The sequence below is a fragment of the Dipodomys ordii genome, unplaced genomic scaffold (genome assembly GCF_000151885.1).
Source record: "Dipodomys ordii isolate 6190 unplaced genomic scaffold, Dord_2.0 Scaffold36, whole genome shotgun sequence".
Taxonomy (NCBI): Eukaryota; Metazoa; Chordata; class Mammalia; order Rodentia; family Heteromyidae; genus Dipodomys; species Dipodomys ordii.
The window spans coordinates 11,913,763-11,933,207 of NW_012267252.1; the positions used below are offsets into that span (position 1 = coordinate 11,913,763).

The window sequence follows — 19,445 nt, forward strand, 5'->3', positions numbered from 1 at the left end:
CTCTGAGATCTCAGGAGGAAGTGTCAGGGTCTAAAGGCTCCTGAGCTGCCCTGTGTTCAGAATAGCCAAGCCCATCCAGGAGCTTAGCCCTGACCACAGCACCCTGAGAAGCAGGAAAAAAGTCAGGCCATTGCATAAGGAAGACATGGAAAAGAAGCACTCATCCATCTTGCCCCAGGTGAGGGGTGGTAGGGATGAAGGGGAACACGTGTCCCCTGCTGTCAGTTTGCCCTCCTCCTACAGCAAGACCCCAGGCCTGTATGGTATCTATATGATGTCTCACTTGCTTTAGAAACTGGGCCACACTGTGTCTGTGGGTCCCATGCAGCCCAGGGGCCCACACAGGCAACCCCTAATATAAACAACCCATAAGAGGAAGAAATAGAAAAAAAAATCCCCAAATCCAGCACTCATATGATTCTGAGCTCAGAGTTCCCACATGCCAGAGACAGGAGCAAGCCCCATCCCCTCTGATCAATCCCATTTTATTGAACAATATCCATGGAGCAACCAGCAGTAGTTGTGGGTAAGACTGAATGGGTTTCTGGTCTGACACTGTAGTGGAAAGACGTCCTAATCAAGTCATTCTCCAATAGAAGATCCGTATGAACTAGAGGGAAGGTGTATGGCACTGTTAGTGTCTGTCATGGTTGAGAGTTGAAGGAAGCTTACCTATTTACTGGGTGGAAAGGAAGGAGATCAGATGGCAGGAACAGCATGTGCAAAGGCCCTGTACATGGCTAGAAGCCAGTGCAGCTGAAGTAGAGAGAGCCAGCATCCCATGTTGGAAGGTGAGGTTGATTTGTCAACAGGTATTACATCATGCAGGACCTTGTGGGCAGGTTAAAGACTTTCCTGTCTTTATCTTAGGTGCAAAGGGAAGCAAAGGAAGTGTTTCAGCAAGAAAGAACAGTAAGCATGGGATAGTTTGTATAGTTTTGAAAGATCACTTTTGACCACCTTAGGAAAAAAGATGTATGGGGACCGGAGAGACCAGTTAGGAGGAGGTTTTGCTTGTGGCCAGGCCCTACTTGAAACAGTCTAAGTCGGGTGTTTTGTTGTATTTGTCTGTTAAATACTTGTTCCTTTGCTACAGGGAGGAAAAGCAAAGTTCTGCCTAGTTGGAGAGCTTTCAGACAGGTCCCCAAATTGTCCTTGCCTCTCCCAGCTTGAACTATAGGAGATATTTTTATTGTGTTCATCTAGGCATGTGTTTGCAGGAATTGCTTGTGGGGTGTGTGTGTGTGCGTGCACATGTGTGTGCATGTGCTGGTGTACACACTGGTACTGGAGCTTGAACTCAGGGCCTGGGTGCTGCCCCTTAGGTTTTCCTATTCAAGGTTGGCACTCTTAACTCGGCCATACATCTCCATCTGGCTTTTTAGTGGTTAATTGGAGATAAGAGTCTCATAGACTTTCTTACCCAGGTTGGCTTTGAACCACAATCTTCACATCTCAGCCTAAGTAGCAAGGATCACAGTCATCAACCACAGGTACCTGGTGGGTATGGATTATTTTGACAAAAGAGGAAGGTGACCATTTGTTCAGGAAGATTAAAAATAGACCAAAATGGATGGCTGCATGGTAGGAGCTACAGCCTCTGATGTCTAAGAGTTCCATTTCAGTGGAATCTAAAAGCTGGAAAGAAGATTTGAACTATCTGTCTCTGGCCAGTAGTAACAAGTAAAACCAGTTAGCTCCAGATTTCTTCCTACTCCAGCTAGCTTGTCTGGTCAGGAGGTGTGTCTGCTTATAGATAATTAGAACTAGTGTCCTTTACTTCAGACCAACCTCAGCCAAAAATGTCAGGAAAATACAACTTGCCCCAAGGAAACCTGGGAGGCATTGGTTTGATGATCGAAGTTTAAGTCATGGAAGCATACATTCCAGAAACTTCTAAAACAGGGACAGGCAGGCCTTTTCTACAAAGGATCAAATGAAGAATACTCAGTCTGGGCTGGGAAGGTGGCTCAGTGGTAGAGCGCATGCCTTGCATGCATAAGGCCCTGGGTTCAATTCCTCAGCACCACATAAGCAAAAAGAAAAAAGCCGGAAGTGGTGTATGGCTCCAGTGGTAGAGCACTAGCCTTGAGCTGAAGAGCTGAGGGACAGCGCCCAGGCCCAGAGTTCAGGCTCCACAACCGGACCCAAAAAAAAAGAATACTCAGTCTACATAAGGGAAGAGGTAAAGTTGAACATTTGAGGTCAGTATTTATATAAACATTTCAGATCTAACTGTTCAAAATTACAGAATTGCATTCTTAGCTCACAGACTACAAAAACAGGCCACAAGGAAGGACTTGCAAACTATTAGATGGGTCACCCTGTTTTTAAGACTGGTGAGCAGCCCTGGGTCTCTAACCAAACATCTGCTGTCAGGTGGTCAGCTCCTCAGCCATGAGCACTATCCTGGGGTCCTTCACTGGTAGAAGAATAGAAGGAAGGTGAGAAGAAATGGAGTACTAGCTAGGCTGGTGTTTTCGGATGGAGACTGAGCAAAAGAGAGGGTGGCAGGGCACTGATTGTGTGACAACTCCCTTCCCACCCACAAAGAGCCAGAATACTAATGTTTCCCCCTAATAGTCAAGATGGGGCTATGTGAATGATGGGCTGCCCCCGGGCGTTCACCCTTGGTTTTCTCTACCTACCCTCACTGCCAAATATACCCATTTGGCCAGGGATTTCTAGAGACATTGAGCCAGTTTTCAAGACATGACTGTGCCTCCATCTGTGTGCAGCCATGAGTGCCTTCCCTAACCTTCTGAACCCCAGTTTTCCCACTTGTAAAGTGGGTGGCCACAGCAGCCGCCCCTCTCAGAGATCCTGGGACACAAAAGGAAACGATGTGTGAGAAATGCATTTGACACTGCCATTCCCCTCTTCTCTGTCTCTGCTCACTCTTGATGTTGTTTGTTCTGTTCTTCCTTTGGTAAGGCTGGAAAAGAGCAACGGGAAGGCACAGAGGAAAGTCCCCAAGCAGTGGGCAGTCAGGAGAAAGAGACAGAGTCCTCATTTCCAGAAAGCGCCAGGACACAGAAGGTAAACAGGTTCCACACCCCAGCTGTGTTGTCCCATTCAGCGGTCGGGGAACCAAGACACGGGTGTCCTCATCCTGCCTGGCTCTGACCCACTGTGTGTGGAAGGTGTCTGCTCAGGGTTCCATGAATGGGCGTTCCCCGCCCTCCCCCACCCCAAGTACAGTCCCTGCTGGGGAGATGGTGATCCACAAGTCTGGGCTCTGCCTCACACTCCAGCAAACTTGGCTATGCTCCTAAGACAAAACATGTGCCCCCAGAAAAACTCTCAGGCTTTAGCGCCAGGCTCCCAAAATAGGCCAGTCCCTGAGGGGGGTGGGTAGCAGTGATTCCGGTACTTGAGCTGGGCCTCTGACCTCAGCAAGCCCAGACCCTAGGATTAACAAGCCATGTACTGTGTTCATAAAGATCACCATACCTAATTAAAAAAGAAAAATGCAGCTACCATTCTCCGAGGCTGGGCTTCTACAGCAACAAGAAATGTCCTTGGACCACGGCCAGCTTCGTGCCTTTCCGGTCAGGAGAAGCTGATCTAGATGTGTCCGCTGAGCGGAAGAGCTGCCCGGAACACCAGGGGATAGTTTTGCAGGGATCGGGTGTAAGGCTGAAAGTTGCACCCTTGCTGTGGAGTGTGTTTGGAGGTATTGTGTGAGGGATTTTGCCATTATGACTTTTAGTGATGCCTTCACATACAAGGAAATCGCCCTAGTAAGTACATATTTGTGACTTGATCATTCATTCACTCAAAAACTACATATTGAACACCTGTGATGTCTCAGGGGTTTAAAATTCTTTGAGCTATTTCAAACATGGTGGATTAAGCATTAAGGGATTATTCTAAACCCTGTGCCATTTTGGAACACCCCCGCCCCAGGCAATGAATTGATTATATGGGACTTGGGGACTTCACAACTCTTTTATTTTTTTAATTTATATTAATTTTTTTCTGATGCTCTAACCATGTAAGCCATGGTTCCACTTCTGGTATTTTGGTGGTTAAGTAGAAATAAGAATCTCATAGAGGGCTGGGAAGGTGGCTCCGTGGTAGAATGCTTGCCTTGCATGCATGAGGCCCTGGGTTCGATTCCTTAGCACCACATAAGCAGAAAAAGTTGGAAGTGGCATTTGGCTCAAGTAGTAGAGCACTAGCCATGAGCTGAAGAGCTGAGGGACAGCGCCCAGGCCCAGAGTTCAGGCCCCACAACTGACAAAAACAAACAAACAAACAAAAAGAATCTCATAGACTTTCCTGCCCAGGCTGGTTTTGACCCGTAATCCTCACATCTCAGCCACCTGAGTAGCTAGGATTATAGGTGTGAGGCCACTGGTTCTGGGATGCTTCACAGCTTTTAATTACCCAGTAAACCTTTCCCAGGCAGAGAGAAAACAGTCAATAACCTTCTGCTTTCATGGGTTCTTTGTGGGTAGGTGTGTGCCTCTGATCGAATGCTCTAGGCCACCCTCTCACATCCCTCTGCCTTCTTATGCAGGAACAAGACTGGGAAAGTGGAAGCGAGGCAGAAGGAGAGAGTTGGTACCCCACCAACATGGAGGAGCTGGTCACAGTGGATGAGGTGGGAGAAGAAGAAGATTTTATCATGGAACCAGACATCCCAGAGCTGGAAGAAATTATGCCCATTAGCCAGAAAGACAAAATCTGCCAGGAAATGTGTCCATGTGTGATGGCCAGCTTAGACCTGGACTTGCCCAAGGCTTTCAGCAAGGAGAGAGAGGCCGTAGGGAATGGGACTGCAGACATTAGCCTCAAGCTGCCCGGACAACTGCCTTCTGTTTCCACGCGCTGTCCCAGTGACACGGACGTGGAGATGCCTGGCCTAAATCTGGATGCTGAGCGGAAGCCAGCTGAATGCGAGACAGGCCTCTCACTGGAGGACTCAGATTGCTACGAGAAGGAGGCAAAGGGAGCAGAGGGCTCAGACGTGCGCCTAGCCCCTGCAGCCCAGCAAATGTCTTCCCCCCAGCCAGCAGAGGAGAGGGCCCGGCAGCCTAGCCCATTTCTCGATGACTGCAAGGCCGGAGGGTCTCCCGAAGATGGGGCTTGTGAAGGCAGCCCTGTGGAGGAGAAAGCCGGCCCCCCCACTGAAAGCAACCTCCAAAGCCAGGCTTGCCAAGGCGTGTTGACCGAGGGTAACTACCTCCCCATTCCTCAGGGGTGGCTGGGCGGATCGGACCACTGCTTCCAGGAAGAAGTATGGGCATGTGCAGACTGGCACAGGCATGCAGGAGCTTTCCACTGGTGGAAAGCCCGTGCAGAAAGTCCTGCATTCATGGAAGCCAGCCTCTAATGGCCTGGCTAAGCTCTTTGTGCTTTCAGGGAATGGTGGGAAGGAAATCAGATAGGAAGCTGCATGTATTCAGAGAAGCAAAACTCAGCGAAGGGTAGACTTTTCTGAGGGTCTCAGACAACTGCAATTAGCTTCTCGATTTAGCCAAAAGAACTTGGGATCAGGCAGTCACCCCGGCCTGGACAGCAGGGGACCCTCTGGTGGTTATTTCCTTATCAGGTCGGGGAAAATGGGTACATGCAAGGAAACTATAGGGTCTCACTGGGGGAAATGGCTTGTTCCCCTTCCTACCATCTCAGTCCCATTTTTCTCCAGGGTCTGACAGTGATACGGGACTTGTCCTGGGAGCCACTCCACCTCCACCGGAGGTGATGTTGTGGCTATGCTGGGTACTGTGACATCATGAACTAGAGAGTTTAAAATAGGCTAAGTCCTGGCTTCTCTGCCAAGTGGAATCTGAGATCCATCAAGGGCTTAGTATAGGGAGGGGAGAGAGTAGCTCTGATGATTCTCATAGTGAAAAGAACTAGAGATCCATTTTATAGAAAGCTTGTGCTGTAAACTGAGGTTGCAGTAAAGGTCCTGGGGCATAACATCTAGAGAAAAGGCTGAACAAAATAGCATCTCAACCCAGAGCCTTGTGGGTAGCCAAGCCTGCAGTGACCTGGAGGCTTGGGGTTTCCTCCATGTCAAGCTGACCTGAGCTGTTATTCGCTCTGGACCTGAATCTCCATGGTGATGACTGGCATGGGTAGGGTAATACCTGAGGTCCAGCCTTGTCTGGAGCAGACAAGAAGAAAGGATCCCCGCCATCTTCACCTAGCTCTCACGGAACCCCTTCTGTCTTGCAGTATGGGTCCCGACATGTGCTGGTGTTAGTGGTTTATTAGCTTACCCAGTGTTTGGAGTTCATATTTAATAGCCCCGCTCCACAAGCCTGGGGTGAGAATGGCATGGTTTTCTTGGCCAGATTCAGTGGATGTCAGCACAATTTTTGCCCTTCAACAATCTCTGTGCCTGCAGAGATGGGGCGATACCGGTTTGGGAGAGTGGGAGTGGATCATCCCATCTGAAGGCATTAGTTGTCCAACCCCCCCAGGCCAAGTACAAAGATGGGCCAAGTTTTATTGTGTGTGGCATTTTTTTGGCAATGGAAAATGCTCTTAATTATAGGGCTTTGGTTCTAATTAGCAGTGGTAGCCTCAGCCCCATGTGATTAAACAGTCCAAGGGACAAGTCCCAGTCACACAGTGCAGGGGACAGAATTACAGGGACTCTTTTGAGACATGCTGTGCTTCATTCTTCTTCTCCTTCTTCCTTTTTTCCTCCCCCTGGGGGGGAGGGGTGTTCATGTTTTGCAGAAAGCTCCAGGTACACGGAAATGAAATCTCTGGGCGTGAGATCACCAGAATATACCGAGGCGGAGCTTAAAGAACCCCTTTCTTTGCCTTCCTGGGAGCCAGAGGATGTGTTCAGTGAACTTAGCATTCCTCTAGGTAGGTAAAATATTCAGCTCCAGGAAATTACAGGTCTCGAGCAAACTTCTCAGAGCTTGAGAAGGCTTTCCATCATTCCGTTGTGTTTGTTGTTTTTAATGTTGTCATTTTGCAAGAGGCTATTTTTATAGTTTGTCATTTTAGTTTCCCAGGATAGACCAGATACTTCAAGGAAACAAACCTTGAGCCACACGAGGACTCAAGGCAAACAAAGGCTGGCCACTCTCCAATGCCTGATTACTGACCACACAGACTTTTTAAGTCCAGCCCAGATCCCAGCAGGCTTTGCAACCTCTGTTGATAAAGGCAGCAGTGCGCGTGCGCGTGCGCACACACGCACGCATGCACGCACGCACGCACGCACACACACACGCTCGCGCGCGCGCACACACACACACACACACACACACACACCTGGGACTTTGTCCTTCTTGTTCCATTCGTGATGACCATATGTCCTCAGCCAAATCATTATACCTTCTTGAGCCTTCATCTTCTCAGCTGTAACACAGAATTGGACCCAATGAGTGGTTTTTCAAGGATGGATGTGTTAAGAGTGGGCTGGGGAGGGAGTTCACTAATAGCACGGCCTCACCCACACTTCCAGACAGAGTGAAGCAGAGTCTCAGTGCGCCGTGGAAAGGAACTTTTAAGGAAGTTTTCTGGCCAGTTCAACCACCACCACTAACTAACCTGACTAGCAATTCTCATTCCAGTTGATACCACCTTTTGATCTCTGTATTGACTCTTAAAGGTTGGGAAAAAACAAGATTAAGGAATGGTCAAAGCTGCTCTCAGGGAGAGCTTCAGAGAGTGTCACTTGGGGAAGTGTCACAGGAAGTGTGAGAAGCCAAGCCTACAGCCATGCCGACCCCCAGGGCCTCCACTCACAGGCTAATCAAAGTGAGGCTTACCCTTTCTACCACGTTTCTCTTGTCTTTTCCTTCTCCTTTGAAAACAACAGCAAAACCCGTTCTGTTTCTTTCATCCAAGTGTGTGATATTTGTAGTGTCAGATTTAGAGAGCTGCAATTTTTTTTAAAGGGACAAATTGCTGTATTATACCTTTCAAGATAAAAAAATTGAAAAAAAAGAGAAAAGACAGATTTTGGAATGAACTATGAGGCATCTATAGGCATTTTGAAACCAGAATTGCGAAGCCAGGACCCAGGAGGGCCTGCCTCTCGAAATTAACAGTTCATTCGTGTGTTTGATTAGTCATTAAGCATCTATTAAATCCCATAGCACTGAACTAAGTATTCTGGTAGAATGCAGAGTATAATAACACAAGTATCAGCCTTCCAAAAACCTGGAATCTAATTGACACAGCAGAAATTAAGAGTGAAATCCGCTTCTTTGTAATTTGTGACTTTTTGTATTGTGTTCCATTACAGAAAGTGTCAAAGATTACTGTAAGAAATCTTTAGAAAGTAAGAGTCATATAAAGTCAATATGAAAGGTGTCATTGCCAGATGCTAGTGACTCACACCTGTAATCCTAGCTACCACGGGCACTGAAGTCTGAGAATCACAATATGAAGCCAGCAGGAACTGAAAAATTCAAGAGATTCTTATTCCAATTAACCAGAAAAAAACTGGGAGTGGAGGTATGTATAGTGGTAGAACACCAGCCTTGAGTGAAAAAGCCAAGCAAGAATGCAAGGTTCTAAGTTAGGCCTCAGTCCAGGTGCAAATAAAAACAGACACTCAATGAAGGTCTTACCTCTTCTGTCTCTCCACCCCAGCCTCCAGAGATGGCCATTGTCATGTCATGTGGGAGAGCTTCTCTCCTCCAAAAAAAATAATAATAATAAGATCACACTCTGAATATTGTTGTGATGAACCTTTTTTTCTTTTAATTTTTAATTTTCTGTAAGTACTTCTTTCTTAACGGCTACTCTTAAGAGCTCACTGTGTCAGCCCACAGAGAATACATTCTCTTTCAACCACTGCAAATATCCCATCATAAACCCTGTACCCACACTTGTTGATCCTTTCCTCGCCTGGTGAGGATTTAGGTTGTTAGCTTGATTTGTCTTTTCCATTATGAAAATGCCATACCAGATGAACTGTCATTTACTATCACTCAGCACCAGGCAGCTTTTCAGAAAAGAAACCTGAGATGCAGAGTCACAAGCAAATGATTGCCAAAGACTAGAGTCTGGGTTTAAATTCTGGTAGTCAGTCCTCACCCTGTCCCCTGCTCCTTCCCCAGGTGCTTGTCTAGTAAGTTCCCATTGCGTGTTGGTGAGACAGGATGCTAGCCAGGTTGGGGGCGGGGGGAGGCGGTATTGCAGGACTGTATATATTTGCATTTTTTAATCTTTATAATTGCTTCTAAATTGCACTCCAAAATGATGTTACCAGTCCTCACTGCTATTCACTGAGAGGGAGTTCCCATTCCTCACCTCCTTGCCAACTTAGGATATCGGATTTTCATCTTTGCCAACCTGTTAGGAGGAAAATGGCATCTCATTTTGGCTTTTTAAGCAGTGTCACTAAGGCATAGCCATCTGATGATAAAATGCATGTGTGTGTTTTTTTTTTAAATTTTTGCCAGTCCTGGGGCTTGACCTCAGGACCCGGGCACTGCCCTTTTGCGGAAGGCTAGTTCTCCACCATTTGAGCCACAGAGCCACTTCTAGCTTTTTCTGTGTATGTGGTACTGAGGAATGGAACCTAGGGCTTCATGCATGCTAGTGAAGCACTCTACCACTAGGCCACCTTCCCAGCCTGGAGTGCACATAGTTAAAAGGGGCCGTTTGTTCAGTGTTGATGTGTGTGTGTGTATCTTTGTAAGACGGCAGTGGTCGTCAAGATGGTGAGCCTTGCTCATTGCCCCTTTCCCAGTTTCCTCAGATTCCTTTTCTCCACTTCAGTCTCCAGGTAGCCACTGATGTCTTTCTGTCACTGTGTTTTCTAGTGTCTTATATGCAAGGGAATCCTGTAGTGCTGGTTTTGCCTGACTTCTGCTTAGCATTCACTGAGAGGCATGGTCTGCTTCTTTTGACTGTTAGTACTTCACTGTGTGGGTGGGGAAGCACATATTCTGTCATCTACCTGCGGAGGGACATTTAGGTAGTTTACAGTTTGAACTGAAATCAGCTTGTCTTCAGTTATGGCAGAGAACTGTTGGCTCATTGGTCCCTTGGGAAGAAAAATCTGTGCTCTGTGCCGCTCTATCCTGTGTTTACCAGGTGAGCAAATTCAAGCCCAGAGACTTTCTCAAGATCACTGTCAGATTGGTCTCTGACCACTCTGCTGAATTCAGATGGAAGCATAGCACAAGAAAGACAATTCTTGTGCCAAAGTGCCGAAGTTAAGAGCACAGGCTGTGGCTTCAGTCCATGGATTCAAATCTCGTGTCTGCTACAAGGCAGGGAGAGTAACAGAATCCTACCCAGAAGAGTTATTGAGGATAGAATGAATGTGTGTGCTGAAGTCGTGGTGACTTCCGGTCACGAGTACTTCCTGAGGGTTGTCTGTTGTTACTGGTCATTCTCAGATTATTTACTGAGGCCTAGATGCTTCTTATCACCATGGCTTTCATGCTTCCTACCGACAGATTTCAAGGAGGCAGAGACCATATTCTGGCTTTGTCCCTGTGAAGAGTAGGGAGGTAAAATCGGGTGCTAAGGATTGGGCTCCTCACTCTGAGAAAAGGGATACCAGTCTTGTTTTCGGGGACTAGGAATGGGCCTGGCCGGGGAAGGGCACTGCCCATGTGACCCAGGCCAGCTCTGTGTGACCCTAGCCAACACTAACCTGCCAAGGCCTGCTCCTACCAGAACCAAACAGCCTCGCTGGCAAAAAGTGAGTGCACCCCATCCTCACCCCCCGCCCCTACCCACCCAGGCTTTACTAGGATGACAGAGTCATAATTACCCAGGCCAGGAGCTATTATTAGTAGGCAAATGCAGCTGTAATGATTGTACTTAATACAAGCTGGAAAACGAGAGGGCCTCTGGCCTCATTAAGACTGGTATGGTGATTCTGGATGCTGCCACCAACCAGGTCCCCACATTCTAGAGGCATCCCCAAACCCCTGTTGTGGGCATAGCTGCCTGAAGCAAACCCTAGGTATTCTGGTGTGGGTTAAGAGCTGCTCACGCATTTTCTTGCCCTTGCTTCTCTTTCCCCAAAGCTTTTATTTTCTGATACTGGGGGGGGGGGGTTGGATTTGCTGCCAAAGGTTGGAGCTGGTTCTCTGGGGGCAGCCTTGGAGAGAGATCGGCAGGCAGAGAAAGCCAGCACTCCCACACTTGGCTTCTGTCAAGACATATTAAACATGGGTTTCCAAACAAAAATTTTTTGAAAACACACACAAAATGACAAATGCAAGAAGTGCTTCCTCTAAAAGCTGCTTTTGTGAGATTATTTCTCTTTACAGCTGAGGAAACTAAACTCAGAGAGGGTATGTGATAAGCCTGAAGCCACACAGCTTATAAATACAAGCACTAGACATAGCTGACCCTAAAGTTCCATTTTTTCTGTATCTCATGGTTTCCAAGCTTTTTTTTTTTTTTTAACTCAGAGCCTGGGCATTTTTCCTGAGCTCTTTTTTGCTCAAGGGTAGCATTCTACCACTTTGAACCACAACTTCGTTTCTGGGTTTCTGGTGGTTATTTGAGGCTGGCTTTGAACCATGATCCTTAGATAACCATGATCTTTTTTTTTTTTTGTCGGTCGTGGGGCTTGAACTCTGGGCCTGGGCTCTGTCCCTCAGCTCTTCAGCTCAAGGCAAGCGCTCTACCACTTGAGCTACAGCGCCACTTCCAACCATGATCTTTAGATAAGCATGATCCTCAGATCTCAGCCTCCTGAGTAGCTAGGATTACTGGCATAAGACTTGAGCACCTGGCTTCCCAAGCTTTTGGTTATGGAAACAGGGATCTTTACTCATGTAAAATCTCTCCCTGAAGCCCATCAATGGGAACTAAACTGCTCTAGTCCTAAAGGGCCACAATTCCAATCTCAGCCTCTGCTTCCTGTATTGTGGAAGCCCCTAAGGCAGCTGTGCCCCATGAGTGGTTGGGAGATCCCAGGTCAGGGACCAAGAGGCCTTGTCTGGGAGGATAGTGGAAACCCCAGGGTTTTATTCCTGGTGCCATCAGTTGGCTGACCCTACAGTGTTGCAACCCAGTGCCACCGGGACAAGGCAGTAACGGACACCGGACCATGGACTTGAGGTTAGGGCACCAGGTGCCTGAAGCCTTTCTCCAGCTTCAGGTGCCCAAGGTCCATTTTCCAAGTATTTATTGAGTAGAGTACAGAAAGTCAGATATCACTATTCTGGAAGTCACCAGCACCAATCATGTGATACAATCTTAATCAATATCCTTGAAGTCACCAGCACCAATCATGGGATACAATCTTATTCTCGTGATAAATGGCTTCCTTATCTTAGGAAGTGGAGGTAAGCTGTAAATGACTTACCATTTGCATAGGCTTTTGTCTATCCCCCAAGCTCCCAGAAAGTTTGGGGTGGAATTGCCTACACCCAGGATAGAAAACTGAATTCCTATCGAGCCAGGACTGATTGAGGTTTTCAGGAAACTCTCAGCACTCTGAGAGTATGTTGAGAGAAGGCCTTCCAATCTCCCAGTCCTTTCCTGTCTTACGGCTCAGCTTCTGGGGCTCTCACACTACGGGGTCTGGTATAGGAGAGAGGATGTGGCTTCAGTCACCCGCCTCTCTCTGGTGGGTGGGCTCAGTTGCAGAGCTTTTTTGTTGTTGTTGTAGCCTGGGCTCCCTGTGGAACAGTGAGAAAGGGGACTGAACCTGTGTCGGAAGTGAGTCAACCTAGCTGATTCAGGTGGGAGGAGGGGGAGAAGGAGGAGGGCATTCTGCTCCCTCTGGTCCCCTCTGCTGGGTGAGACACTTTCACTTTGGGGGACTGCTGGAGGTTCTGTGGCACTTAAGGCATAAACCGCAGTGCAGCGGTGTAGCTGCAGGCAGGCCTCCTGGCCACCTCTGTTCCTCCCTCAGAGATCCCTCTTCATATTAGTGTGTGTGTGTGTGTGTGTGTGTGTGTGTGTGTGTGTGTGTGTGTGTGTGTATTTGTCATGAGGCTTGAACTCAGGGCCTGGGCACTGTCCCTGAGCTCGTTCACACAAGGTTAGTACTCTTTATCTCTTTGAGCCACAGTGCCACTTCTGGTTTTCTGGTGATTAATTGGAGATAAGAATCTCAGGGACTTTCCTGCTTGGGTTGGCTTTGAACCCTGATCCTCAGATCTCAGCCTCCTGAGTAGCTAGGATTACAGGCGTGAGCCACTGAGGCCCAGCAAAGAGTGAAGCCATCCAACTTTTAATTACAAGTTTAGGCTGCTTCTCGTGACAGGGTTGCCTAAGCATGAAGCTCCTGGTGAGACGGAAGCCAGGACTTTGGTCCCAGGCTAGCTCAGGGCCCTCCCTCTGTGGTAGAGGCCCTTCAAGGAGTTCCCGCACCCCTACTCTTGCAGGAGAGGGGAGCAGCCCCACCCAGCCAATGTGCTCTACACCCATGCGGGGCATGCCCCCCACTTGCAAGAGGGATCTGGGCATCCCAGCCTTACTCCCCTGGTTTAGCTCCAGGGCAGCCCGGCTTCCATAGCCCTCACACCCTCCTCTCTTATCACTTCCAGCTACCTTGTATACAGAGAACTTGTTCTTTGTATCTCCATTTTTCAGGCAAGAAAATCCTGGGGTGGGGGTGCATTGGAGGGTCACTCCCAGATCATATAGGTTCTTAGCATCTGACCTACACCCTCTCAGGACCAGGCTCTTTCCTAAGCCAACCTTCCAAACACCTTGGTGGAGGCTGGCCTGGCCACCGTGGCTTCAGATATGAATTCTCCTCTCTGCTTTGTGTCACCACCAACTCGCTGTGACCGGAAGGCCTTGTTTCTCTCTCCTGGAATCAGAATGGCCTAGAAGTCTGAGTTACATTTACTAGATCATAAGGGAAATGCTACTAAGTGACGGGCCAGAGATACAGGGGGCAGGATGACGGGGACACGTGGGTGCTGCATCATCACCTGGAAAAGGAAAGACACGGAATAGCATTCAAGGTATGCGTAAAACGGCCAAGAAATAGGGAGAGCCCCACAAGATATTCTGTGGAAGGAAGTATTTGGATTACAGTGGCTCTGGGTGGTTTTTTTTTTTTTCTCCTCAATTTTATGTAGTTTCAAGTTTTATTTTACTGAAAGAAATTGTAAAATAAATCAGAGAATGCTTCCAGAATCTGAATCACCGAAACTGCGGAGAGGGGTACGATATGGAGAAATGGAACCCAAAGACAGGTGGACAAGAAAGCCCTGACTTTTCTCCTCTTCCCGGAAGTTGAGGTTGAGGTAGGAGAGCCTGGACCTGGGTTTCCAAACAAGATTCGAATTGTTTTCTGATGGCAGAACATCTAATTATGAAGTGCTCACCGCCCTGCTCTCGGAGCACAGCCTTTACATTCCTAATCACCCCTGTGAATGAAGCAGCCACTGATCTCTGTGACTGTTGTGCAAAGGAGGAGACTGAGGTAAGGCTTGGAGAAGCTAGGTCCTAGCCAAAGTCAACAGCCAGGGAGGGATGGAACTCTTCTGCTGGCTGGTTGGACCACAGGGGCCTCCCACTGCCTCTGTAACACTGCCTGTTCATCCCTCCTCCCCCCAGGTGTGGAGTTCGTGGTTCCCAGGACTGGGTTTTATTGCAAGCTCTGTGGGCTGTTCTACACCAGTGAGGAGGCGGCGAAGGTGAGCCATTGTCGCAGTGCTGTCCACTACAGGAACTTACAGGTAACTGTCAGCCTTCCTCACTTGGGTGGACCTAAATGTGCTGACCCTGCATGGCTCCCCAGGCATGTAGTTAGAGTCTGGTGTCTTACTTGCCTGTGACTCTAGCTTCCATTCTAATATAGGAGACAAGCAATAAATAAAATAATAAAGTAGCTTGGTATAATAAAACATCACATACAAAAATACGTTGTTGGTGGGCTCAGGGTCTTGGTTCAAAGCCATCCAGACAGAAAAGTCCATGAGACTCTTCTCTCCAACAAACTACTCAGAAAAAGCTGGAAGTGGCACTGTGGCCTGAGTGTTAGCCTTGAGCACTAAGAGCCTCAGGGACAGTATCCAGGCCCTGAATTCAGGGCCTCAGGATCAGGAAAAAAAAAAAATGTTGTATACCATATTCATCTAATCTATGTTGCCATCATTCATAAATGGATATTCATTTTTATTAATGTTTGGCACACTTGGGATTAAAGTCAAGCATACCAAACACATACATTCTCCCCCTAAGCCACATTTCCAACCTATGATACTATTCTTTTGAGGTGGGGTTGGTCATGGGGCTTGAACTCTGGGCCTGAGCTCTGTCCCTCAGCTCTTCAGCTCAAGGCTAGCACTCTACCCCTTGAGCCACAGTGCTACATCCAATTTTTTGGTAGTTTTATTGGAGATAAGAGTTTCATGGCATTTCCTGCCCAGGCTGGCTTTGAACCACAATCCTCAGATCTCACCCTCCTGAGTAGCTAGGATTACAGGTGTGAGCCACCGGTGCCCGGCTGACACTATTTTTTGATAACGAATTCTGGAAATGAAAAGTAGGTGCCATCAATTGTAAAATGTATGTTAGAATATGGTTTTCATGGTTAACTTCTGGTACAGGCAACTTAACAGGGACAGGTAGATCAGACGCCCAGGGGGAAACATAAAAATCAAACCAGATGTTGATCCTATGGATCAACTCAACAAGTCTCTGTGATGTCTATGCCCCAATTGCAGGCCAGACATTGATGTTATAATTAAATTGTTAGAGTGACTATTTGAGTTGTTTAAACCAGGAATGTGAACAAATACTTGTTCAGCATTCTGGAAGTACATGTACCATGTCAAATACTTAGTAGAGTGGGGAGGGTAAGAATATGTAATTTGAAAAGTTCTCTACATGATTATAATGTGTACCCCTAATTGAGAAACTCAAACATGGGATGACTCTCTTATTTAACTTTTTTTCTTAAATTTAAACAGCAATTTGTCTTTAAGTGGTTGTACAAAGTGGTTTCAATTTGTCATATCAATTTACAAACTCTCTTGTTTTATAACTGAGGAAACTGAGGCTCAGAGAAGAGCAGTTTGATTGGTCCAAGGCCAGGCAGATAGTAAGTTACTCGGCCTCAGATCAGATCACCTGATTCTTAATCACTTGCCTCTTTTTACTCCACTAAGCTGGTCTTGGAAACTGAGACCCATAATGACATGGCCGGGGTCACTGTTTGTAAGAGGCTATCACTGCCTGCTTCCAAACTCAGGTCATTTAAGCGTCTAGATTTCCCTCTAGAGAACAGCTGTTCTGTGACCCTGGCAACCACAGGCCCTCGGGGGCGGGCGGGGGTAGGGGGGGGGGATGAAGGTCTGACTTGGCCGAAACAAGGGGTTCAGACTGAGATCCACAGAGCCAGCTGAGGACAACTGTTTGGCCTGAAGACATCATCGCCTATAGAAGAACAAGCTGGAAGGAATCCTAACTCATCACTGGCTTTGTCCCAGCCGCATTAAAAAAACAAAACAAACAAACAAACAACAAAAGAAACAGCTTCCCGGATACAACCCCTCCCCCCTTCCCATCCTCCCCCCACACCCCCCCCCCCCCCCCACAATCCATCCATAAACTTATTCTCTCTAGACTGGGCCCAAGAACCTGTATTTAAACAAGTTCTAGTACTTCATTGAGACCCTCTTTTCTCTTTCCCAGCATTCTTAGTGAAATTGTACAGCCCCCAAGGAGACCAAGGTCACCGCCACTCCAAGGGTCAGGAAGAGTTCTGACTCGCCAGAGCAGTCTGTTTTCCAGGGCTGTGTCCTGCACTGTGCTCTGGTCCTCTGGACCAAATCCCAGACCGAGTGCCCTCCTCACAGCCAGCCAGTACCCAGCACCGCTCCTGTGATCTCCAGCCACATCAGGTGTAGACATTGCCTAAGCCCCTCACACTAGCCAGGCCCAGGTCAAGTTTCCCTCACACACCTGTTGGGGAGCCAGGAGCCTCCACCCCGGGATTCTCAGATAGGGTTTCTGTCGGTGGCCCTGACAGAACAGCTCTGTCCACACAGCCTCACTCATTCCATCCACACTGCACGTGTGAAAAGCGAGGAATTCAGCCCAAGCAGCAGGTGCTGGCTGACTCCACAGTCAGGCAACTTGTAAAGTTAGCACCCACCAGGAGGCCCCGAGGTGGGAGTCAGGATACCCTGGCAGGCAGAGCGGACGGAAGGCCCCTCTCCAGACTCTCCGTGCAACCCCTGCTGTGCCTGGCTGCTTGTGGCCAAGGTGCTGCTAGCCCACCCGGGGTGATCTGGAACAGCAGGTGCAAGCACAGCCAGACAGGAAAGTAGACTCCTGCCTGGTTGTAGGTGGTGGAGAGCAAATGCTCATCTACTGGCTCTCCCCTCCTGCCTGAGTCGAGAGGCAGAGGCCACACTGCCCTCCCCCCAGCAGCCTCGCCCCAAGACATCCTCATGGCCCCTCTCCCAGTTTGCTGCTCCCACCTGAAAGCCTCCCACAACCTCATCCTGGAAGGGGTGAGGAAGGCATGCTCGACCCCATTGAACAGATTCGAAAATGGAGGCTGAGAGAAGTTGGGAGGCTTCCCTCCACTGCCTAGGGCTGGCATCGCTTCTGAGAAAGACCCCCATTCCCCAAGTGTTTGTTCTGTGCCAGGGTCTGTGCCCCAGGCTCTGAGCGGCTTGCTGTCAGCTTCTCAGCAGTGCCCCGCAGGGCTCCACTGGCACCTTCTTCCACAGGTGGCCAGGGTTATTCAGTTCACTTACTGCTGGGATTCGAACCCAGGTCAGCTGGTAGCAGGGCTTGTACACGTAACAACTGGGCTGGACCTAACCCTTCGGACTCCGGCTCTGTTGCCTGTGGCCCTGACAAGCCGAGGACCCCAGTTGGGGCCCAGGCCTTTCCTAGTCCCCTCTCAGGGTGTTGACACCAGATACCCTGGGGCCAGCCTGAGCCACCAGTGTGTGTGAGTTGTGGAGACAGCTTCCAATTGTATAGGGGACGGGCCCACTTTTCACTCCTGGAGGGGCCTCTAGGACCCCGCTCCAACGGCCTCTGATGTCCCCCTGGGCTGGTGCTGGCCTTCTGCCCTCCAGCCTCTCTCCCTCTGCCCTTTACACATGGACATGCTGCCTAGAGACCAAGCTCTTTCTGGAACACAGGTAGAGTTGTCTTAAACTTATGTAAGTCAGGAGCTTAAAGAAGAGCTTTGTGCCCAATAAGGGGGAGGGGAGGTAGTTGCTATTGTGAGCCCTCTGTATGTTATTTGTTTTTTACAAGAGACCCATATTATCTGTAAACTAATTTAATGGAGTCCTGAAGCCCCAGGACTGTAGAGAGTGCCCACCCACTGGTCGCAGGCATTAGGAGAGGGGACTCAGGCATCCCCCATGGCTCTCCTTACCCACCAGGCCACCACTGACATCTCTCTGCTTTCTTTGTTCCTCTTTTCACTACAGAAGTACTTGTCCCAGCTAGCCGAGGAGGGTCTGAAGGAATCCGAGGGGGCCCGCAGCCCCAGGCTGGAGAACAGCGGAATTGTGCCACATTTTGAAAGGAAAAAGCTCTGATGCTGCTGTCCCTGCTGTCACTGGGAGGTAGAGAGGAAGCCTGCTGAGGTGGGGGCCCATCCAGCCCCAGGGACAGAACTAGAAAATCCAGGCAGGGCGCAGTGCTTGGGTTTGTTCCCAGAGACTTTCAAATACCCCTGAAGTATCTCCAGGAGTCAAGTCACCCTGGCACGTTCAGCTGAATGAAGGTCCCCAACTTTAGTTCCCTGGAACTTGATTTTGGGGTTTTTTTTGTGGTTTTTTTTTTCCTCCTATAATCTTTGAATTTGTTCTCCTCTCTTCTTGTACCCTCCCCCCTCTCCTGCCTTCTGTGCCATGGATCGGTTTCATTTCATAAAATCCAACTTCTCAGGGATTTTCACAGTGTTTAAGTTCTTGATGAGATATAGCAGGCCAGGCCTGGCTGAGTCATATAAGGAAATGTTTGACGGAAAGCCCTGGGTGTGGAGAGCTACGCAGTAGACAGGAAGCAGCACAGTGTCTGTGTGCCCCCTGGACGTCGTGCACTGGGGAGCTGAGCCAGATCCTGTAGTCCTGAGAAGGTCCATCAAAGAGAATACACTGGCAGAGGCAGGAATAGCTTCCTTAATAGCTTCCTCCAGTGGTACCCCACCTTTCAGACCTCTCCTTTTTGTCCTTTTTTCTTTCATTTGTTTCTTTTATTTTTTGATAGTGCTACGCACTGAACCTAGATCCCTGAACAAGCTCCCATACAGTCTATCACTGAGCCATATCTCCAGCCAAAGAGCCCCTGTTTTAAAATAACTCCTTCATCCTCTCAGTTATCAAATTAATCTTGTGGAGAGGAGGAAAAAAAAGAAAGAAAGACTATTTCATGGTGGAAGTTCTGATAAATGCTTTCCCACAGTCCTTTCTTCCTCTTGATTTCAGGAGGTATCAGGCTTTGTTCTATTCAGAGCAGTGATTTTGGTATATTCACTTTACATAAAATTGAGAAGAGCAATGACTTCTTCCTCTAACCAGAGCAGCCACGGGTGCGGG

At 48.4% G+C, this 19,445-nt stretch overlaps 1 protein-coding gene across 1 annotated transcript in view; it reads left to right on the forward strand.

Moving 5' to 3' along the window:
- Positions 1-18,644, forward strand: part of Rbm20 (RNA binding motif protein 20) — a 62,010-nt gene extending 43,366 nt beyond the window's left edge. The window contains exons 10-14 of the mRNA XM_013017603.1: positions 2,935-3,039; positions 4,526-5,183; positions 6,703-6,837; positions 14,485-14,606; positions 18,333-18,644. Of these exons, the coding sequence (XP_012873057.1) occupies positions 2,935-3,039; positions 4,526-5,183; positions 6,703-6,837; positions 14,485-14,606; positions 18,333-18,443 (1,131 nt within the window). The 3' untranslated portion in view covers positions 18,444-18,644. The remainder of the gene's footprint in view (positions 1-2,934; positions 3,040-4,525; positions 5,184-6,702; positions 6,838-14,484; positions 14,607-18,332) is intronic.
- The last annotated feature ends 801 nt before the right edge of the window (positions 18,645-19,445 follow it).